This window comes from Mirounga angustirostris, unplaced genomic scaffold (genome assembly GCF_029215605.1).
Source record: "Mirounga angustirostris isolate CCGP_5_RB_7025 unplaced genomic scaffold, mMirAng1.0.hap1 SCAF_6, whole genome shotgun sequence".
In the NCBI taxonomy this organism is placed as follows: domain Eukaryota; kingdom Metazoa; phylum Chordata; class Mammalia; order Carnivora; family Phocidae; genus Mirounga; species Mirounga angustirostris.
Genome location: NW_026991714.1, coordinates 60,513,464 through 60,521,454, shown reverse-complemented (window position 1 = coordinate 60,521,454; position 7,991 = coordinate 60,513,464). Strand labels below are relative to the sequence as shown.

Here is a 7,991-nt window from a genome sequence, read left to right as displayed (position 1 = left end):
CTCAGTATCTCTCTACTCTCGTCATTTAAGCACAGCGATAATCAATCATCTGCTGCCCTCGCCCCGCCAGCGGAGTCAGCAGGCACGTGATGAAACGCGCCGGCGGCGCGGGGCTCCCTCCATCCCTCCGTCCCTCCATCCGCCCGCCCGCCCTGCCCTTCCGGCTGGCGCTCGCCGCCCAGCTCGGATCCCCAGGCCGCCCGCGGCGCGGACACCGGCGGCGAGGCGGGCTGGGCGCCCGCGGGGGCCGGGGCGCGAGGGCCGCCAGTGGGGCGGCCCGCGGGCCGGCCGCGCGGAGCCGGGCGCCCAGGAGCCCGCACCCCTGGCCGCCCGGCCCACGTGACCGCCCCTCCTCCTGCTTCCCAGTCGCGCGCACGGGCCGGCGTCTCGGCTCCCGCGCGCGCTCGGCGGGTCCCCGTGCCCGGGAGCAGAGGCGGCGGAGGGCGCGGGCCGGCCAGGCGGCGGGAAGGGGGGGCAGCGGGCGCGAGCGGCGGGCTGCCGGGGCTGCCTGTGCACGGCGGCGGTCGCCTGAGCCGCGCGGTTCCGCATCATCGGCCGAGTGTGATGAGGCTGCCCTGCCTCGCTGCTCCGCTTGCCGCCAGCTGACAGCGCCGGCACCCAGCCCGCGCGCGAGGGCAGACGCCGCGGGGCCGTGACCTTGGCCGAGGAGGTAAATAGGGGTGGTGGGAGGGGGGTAGGCGGCGCCACCTCGCGCGCCCCGCGCCCCCGCCCCGCACCCACCCTCGCTCGGCGCCCCGCCGCGCGGCCGCCCGGGGAGCCCCGCGCCCCGCGCCCCGGCCGGGCGGCGGGCGCCGCGCTCGCCCAGGTCCGCGGTGCTGAAACTGCTTCCTTTTGAACCGCCGGGAGAGCCCGGCGGCGGGAGCTGGGGCTCGCTGGTTTGCTCCTCTTGGGCTGGTTGCTGTCAGGTTCCTGCAGCCAGGCTGCTACCCACGGCGACCCAGGTGGTTGCCCGAAGGGTCGACTCCCACCAGCTCCTGTGGCCGGGACGGATTCTGGTGCCTTCTGGCGAAGACTGGGCAGGGTTCCGTCCTGACTTCCGAAGTGGAGTGGAGCGGAGGGGGGACCCAGTGGCGGGCAGTGCGGGCAGGTGGAAGTGGGCGAAGCTCCTCCGGCTCCGTGTGGGAGACCCGGGGGAGTGAAGGGAGAATGCCGCCGGAATGGGCCTGTCTGAGGCGCTGCCTGGGGGGAAAGTAACCAGATACCTGGGAGCGAGTGTGCCGCCACAGGGTGCTGCCTTTCCGCCCTTTTGGGAAAACATCATCGAGTCGAGATGCAAGTATTGGGAGACAAGACAACTCTGGAGCGCAGAAATGGTGACCGTGGGTTTTTTAGGGGAGCATCAAATACTTCTTACGATGAGTATCCAGAAGATCAAGTCAGTTAAAACCATAGCCAAATGAATATTCTAACTAAAAGATTGTCATTTCTTACAACTCCCTGAGGGTACTGTAGGTGTAAATTCAGTTTTTTTTTTTTTTTTTTTTAAATCGATTTCTGTGCCGCTTCCTCCAGCCAGCCCCGACATGTAAGTATGTGCCATGTGGGGTGGGTGCTGTGGATTATGAAGAGGATTCAAGTCACCCCCCCACCCCCCGCCGTGAGCACCGCCATTCGCACCTGACTGAAGTCTCCCTAACCCTTTGCAGCGCGCAGACCGGTAATTCCAGTATCTGAGAGCGGACCAAGTGTGGGGTGACATGGCCCAGGGGAATAATTACGGGCAGACTAGCAACGGGGTGGCAGACGAGTCACCCAACATGCTGGTGTACAGAAAGGTAAGAATTTCTTCAGTTTCTTGGAGAAAGGGAAAGTTTTGGCTTCCTTGATTTTGTTCCCCCCCCCCCAGGGGAGAGTGTATATCAGTTTTGTGGCCTCGTGGATTTCCCAAATTGCCAAATGCTGCACACTGTACTTGAAGATAATCTGGTGTTCTCACTGTGTAGACGCACAATGAAGTAAATGAGGCCAGCCATGCTCTGCCCACTCCTTTCCCTGCTGATTTCACATAGATTAATCTGCAATCAGCAATATCAGCAAGTTTGGGCATCCCACATATTTTGTTATACATGTGATTTTATAACATCCGTAATAGTTTTTAGAAGCTTTTTCATATACTCCCCCTAAGCATTTGTGTTGTAAGGATTATGTAAATGTATAACATGTTATATGCTTTGCAGTTCCGTGACAAAAGTGAATGTGCCTGTGAATCTATGGTTGGTTTATTAAAGATTGTACTTGTGACTCTTGTGACTAAACAATTCTTTTTTTTTTTTTGGTCTTAGCCTAAATTTTTACTTTGGGTTATTTTTATGATTTTGTTTATGGGTATTTTAGTGCCATATGACGATTAAATAAATCTTTATATTCAGTTTTTTTTTCCCCCACGAACTGATCTGACGGTTTTATACATTTTATACCAATGCTATCAGCAACAAACTTCTAGACACCGAGCTACCATAATACAAATGCATTTGAATATTGTCTGTGCTTTAGAGTGGTTGCTTAGGTAACTTCATTCTGGTCACAACCAACAATAGTACTAAAATTAAGGAAGCAATATTCTTTATTTAACTTCTGTACCAATCATTTCTATTGCATTTTATGGTGGGGTTATTTTTCTTTAGCATATTATCTGTAGTGCTTATTGGGCAAGATTTCTTTAGTTAATGTTAGCAGTGACAAAAAGGAAATCATACCTTGGAATCAAGAAAATTGTTAAAGGTCTAATTAGCATGAGCCCACTGAGGAGTCTGGGATAGTTTCTCTGTGTTCTTTCATGAATACAGCTGAAAAGCTGTATGCTACCTTGACCTGTACTAAATCGAAACTCTCCTGCTATGTGGGCCAAAATCATTAAGAGGTGGTGGTGAATATGTGTTTGAGGGAATATTGTTATTGCTTTAATGTGAAGGTTCATGGGCATCCTGACACAATGTTAGCGTTTTTTTCTCTACCCTTACAGACAGTACTGTTTTATGTGTCTGGGACAACACAGTATGATAGGAAATAAAAATTGGAGATTAGTTGCCTATTTTAGACTTAAAGCATCCCAGCTGGATAAATTAAGAACATAATCCACTTGAGCCTAAATTATTACTATTGTATTTCTACATCAGTTGAAAAAACTGGATATTTGCCACCCATTCTATATAGAGTTTGTTCTGAGAAGGCTATTTGGAGGGCAGTTATGTGTTTTTAAATAAGTTATAATGTTTTCATTGCTTGGTATTCTTTTAATATTATAGTATGCAAGGGGTGGCAATTGTAAATTCTGTACATTGCATGTGGAGAGCTGGACTTTTGGATGTAAAACTATAGTAGTTAGCTACTTTTGTTCAAACACTATATTTTTCTGGTGCCTTATAGAAGACGAGGGCTATGTTGATCAGACACCTAATGCTTATCTTGATTAGAAATAAACTTAGTATGACATGAATCAGTGTTTCTCATTTAGTCAATTATTATGAGAATAAATGAAAAAAATGAGGCTAGGAGCTTTAGAAATAGTTATTAGATTATAGAGTATACCCGAATTCTTATTAATCATTTTGAATTTATGCTGTAAATGGTTGTATGACACCAAGTTGTTGCTAGTGCTACTTGTAAGTTAACAGACTATGGCTTCAGGGAGGAGGTATGATGCCTCATTCTTTTAAACATTATTATTTTGTTGGTTAAGCTTGGAACTGCTTGTGCTACTTATTTTGCCCTCCTTTTATTAGCTCTTTGTTTCATATTAATGACACAATTTATTTTTAGAAAATATTTCTCTGAAAACTTGTTATTAGAAAAAATAACTCAGTTCAGTAATTTGTACTCATAATACATAACTATGGATTGTCTACCTATTCTTTTATTCTTTGAGCACATATATTTTGTGTTTGTGATATAAAGAATAATGTTTAAATAGCAGATAATTTATATAATGAAAGGCACATCAAAGTGGCCCATGTCTGTCTGGAGTCATAGGATCCAACATCACGGTTTCATGTGACCATTTTTCCAGTTTCTAGTGTTTTCTGTGTTCTATGGGCTTTACATTTAATGTATTTTCCAAAGAGGCCAAATTTTAATGTGAAGAACACCAAAGTGTTTGGAGAGGGGCGTAGGACTACTATATGTTACTAGGACATTTCATCTGCTCTACCTGCTTAAAGGAAGAAGCACTATGTTACAAATGCTTATCAATTATGAAGTCAGTCACAAGTTTAGAAAATAACTTTGGGACCACAGAACATTGCTCAGTAGCAGTGCAGAGAGTGGATAAACTGCTGTTTTATCAATTCACACCAGTTTTCTCCTTCTGCTTCGCTGTTGCAACACCGTTCTTGGAAGCAGGTTCTAGGCTAGAAACATTTATAGTGTTCTCACCGTTTCCCCTCCCCCACAGATCACCTCTTATTTAGTGTAAGGATTCTGGTGATTTACACACATGGAAGATACGTATGTGCTGTTTCCATTTTGTCTGGGCAGGCTATGAATGACATGTAGCAACATTCCTGTGAATGAATAACAGGTAGTAACCCTTCCTGTGAGAGAGGGGAGACAGTGAATGGTTAGCAAAGCGGCATGCACAGAAAGGAGCTGGGACGCATGCCTTTCTCATGTTGGCAGCTGTCTCTCCTATTATGATTATCCTCATATGGATTATAGGAGTTCCTCCAAATGATAGGAAAATTCCAAGGGCCTCTTCCATGGAGAATTCTGTAGTGGTGTTATGGGAAAGTGCACAGTGTGTAGGACAATGATGCTGTAGGCCGAGTGAGTGCCACCATGGTGCAGGCTGGGGACAATGGTGATGCTGCCTCATGGTCAAGGTTGGGACCTGCAAGTCAGGCTGGGATGTTTGTGAGTTGCTATTTGGTTTAATGTGGGGGATCCCAGGTGGAAAGATGGGTGGAATACATAAAGGGGATTAAGAGATACAAAATTCCAATTATAAAATAAAAAAGTCACAAAGATGGAGGGCACAACATAGGGAATTTGGTCAATAATATTGTAATAATGTTGTATGGTGATAAATGGTGATGACACTTGTGTGGTGAGCACTGCGTAACGTATGGAATTATTGTATCAGTATGTTGTAACCTGAAACTAACATAACATTGCAAGTTAATTATACCTCACTAGAAGAATTTTAAAAATGAAGGGTCTCTGTAGGCTTCATCTGATGTCATAGGTACACTTTAAAAATCCATATGGACAAAATATATGCCTTACCAATTTGTCAACTCATAATGCTGTTTTCTTTCATAAGCATGTGATTGAAGTTAGAGTGGTTATGCCATTTTATGTATTTGAGAAGACCTTTTTTAAAAGCTCATAAAATATGAGGCTTGGCCACATTTAATTTGGGGGGCTTTCGAGGCTCCCTTCAGACAGGCCTTAACTAGAAGGGAATTAGAAGTAATCAACTTCCTTAAGAAGAGACCCACTGAGCTCCAACTTGCCTTGGCTTTGGGCTAGCTTCTTGAAACATTTGTAGAGGTGACGGCTTAAAACTCAGTTTTGTTTAAATACCGTTCACATTCTTGCTCTTTCCTGGGCAGAATCCTTGTTCTGGGCGTAGCACTGGCTACAGAGGGTGGCTGAGCTGGAACCCAGGGGACCAGGAGACACATTCCAAGTTTGGTGTCTGGCCAGCATGCTGCCTACTAGACAGTATACATCACTTTTTGTCCAGCAGCTGACATTCCTGCATTTGAAAAACAAAATATCTAGGACACCTTGGGGCCAGTATTTCACATTGGCTGGAATGCTGAGTTCTCACTAGCAAGAATGCTCAAAATGACCAATAATTTCTGGTATTACTGAAGCAACCATTTATGCTTCGACTGCTGGAAAAGAAAATCAAAATGTTTTCCTTGTTCTCTACCTTAGTGGGATGAATGTGTTTTTGGTAGGAGCAAACCTGCGTGTCCGCCACACCTGTGCCCTCCCCTCCTCTCCCCTCCCCATCCCTGCCTGCCCTCTCCTTTGTCCCGTGTTCCTCTCCTCTCTTCATCTCCCATGTACTCACACTCCTTCCAGTTGCTTTTTCCTTTTAATTTCTTCTTTTCAAAACAGACCTAAGTGTGAAGGTATGTTTTCCCTGAGATGATGCTCTGTTCCATTGTAAAAGAGAAAATGATGCCTTTTGGAGAAGAGAGCAGATTCCAGTCTGGTTTGGGTGCCTGTTATGCACATGCTCTCGGAGGGATCCTTTCAAACTTGGTCGCATATGTACCATGGGGTCCAATATGTTGCTGTGTATGTGGTGTGGCAAAACGTTAGTCTTTAAGGACCCACTGCTCTGTTCTTGAAGAGCAAGAGGGGCCCACTGGCCTTTCTCGCAGAAAGGTGTGGTGGGAGCTGTCACCCCAGTAGGACAGTCACCCATTCTGATTGGTTTGACCTAGACCTTGCCTTTGAAAACTATTTGTGAAGTCCATCTGCTCCATGAGAGTACTTGTACCCATAAGAAAGGGGAGGGACTTGCTCCTTCTTTGGAAGAAATCAAGCCACTGATGTTCCTAGTCTCTTGGGGGGCCGGGGAGGGAGTTAGCTGACATTTTCTCCATTAGGTCAGTGCCTCTGTCTCTTTAGGATTGTCCAATCTGGTCAGTCTTGAGGGTGTCAATATCCTCCCCCACCCCTTGAACTCCATTATAAAAAATAACCATTGACATTTTTGAACCTTACTTATCTTGGTCTTTCTGGGTTTAGGGTGCTGGTGAAGAATATTTATAACTGATAAGAAAAAGGCCCATGAGAAAAGAGAGGGATGTTTGCAAATAGATCATCACAAAAGGCCTGGGCCTTTAAGCCCTCAGATTTCTCAGTTAGGGGCTTCGATGGGAGGCAGGGACCAGGAGACTGTCTTGACATTGCTGAAAAATCCCAAAATGGAGTGTCTTCTATAAATTAGATTATTTGAAAGCACCTTTCTGGACTAAGGGAGAGTGTCTCCTATAAAGATGAACTTTGTCTGAATCAAATGCGGACCTATTTTCTCCTCAGTGACATAAATACCAACATGTGCCCTGAGATAGAATAGGACCGTCATCTGTGTTAGTTTTGCTGAGCAGCAGACATTTTATGAGTAATAATTCAATGATGGATTTTGGATAATAATTAACTTGAGTTCAGAGCAGGAAAGCCTTGCACAGTTGAGCTTCTCCCTCACCCGTTCGTTGTTGCTTGCCAGTACTATTTGTGGGATTAAGACAAGGATTTGTGGCCTGAATTTTATTTCCTTTATTTCCCACTTCCAACCACCCCAAATCTAATTGATCAGAACAGAGTGCAGATGTAGGAAAGAGAAGCTATCTAGGGATTTTATTGCCTCCTAATAGCCTTCGTGGTTCTACTGAGTGATGGAAAGCAGGGTATTTTTAGGTGGTGTGGGTGATGGAATGTGTTCACTGCAGAGAATATGGAAATATTTTGGATTTGGGTAGTTTGGTGACATAATAAATGTTAAGTCTCCTTGAAAAACAGAATTGTGGGAAATAAGCAACACAGATACTTGGCCCCCACTCTCCCTCTCATAACAGTGAAAAGGAGGCATTGGAAGGTCAGAGTGACAGGGACTTCTGTCTTACAAAACACCAATCTAATTATAAAATAATTGTGAATGATAAAGTGGGTACCCGGTTCCTTAGGGGAAAAAAGGCCCACTTCTCTCTGCCATTTGCCCAAGGCAATATGAAGATTTAACATACCCTCTTTTCAGTTCCCTTTGTCTAGTGTCTAATTCAATTAACAAAGGTCTCAGGACATTGGAACTCTAATATCATGAACTTGGTTCCAATTCCATTAAAATAGCCACCTGGTCTAGGCTGGAATATTTTGGCTGAAGAACCCGTCCAGAGAGATAAGTTGCTCTTCTGCCTTCTGAAAAAATATGGAGGAAAATGTCAGCTTTGTGACATTAGCTGGGTTCTTAAGAGTAAGTCTAGGAGCCATCTCATCTTTGTCCTTCCTGGGGA

General features: G+C 45.8%; 1 protein-coding gene across 11 annotated transcripts in view; it reads left to right on the top strand.

Annotated features, from left to right (window-relative positions):
* Positions 1 to 225: 225 nt before the first annotated feature.
* RGS7 (regulator of G protein signaling 7) overlaps positions 226 to 7,991 on the top strand; it is a 523,559-nt gene continuing 515,793 nt past the window's right edge. For 3 of the 11 annotated variants that reach the window (XM_045877557.3, XM_064594394.1, XM_064594393.1), the window contains exons 1-2: positions 232 to 670; positions 1,668 to 1,796. In XM_045877557.3, coding sequence (XP_045733513.2) covers positions 1,719 to 1,796 — 78 coding nt within the window. In that variant the 5' untranslated portion in view covers positions 232 to 670; positions 1,668 to 1,718. Of the gene's footprint in view, positions 671 to 1,533; positions 1,547 to 1,667; positions 1,797 to 7,991 lie in introns of all 11 variants that reach the window. The other 8 variants (XR_010412356.1, XM_054508078.2, XR_010412357.1 and 5 more) reach the window with 7 other exon arrangements.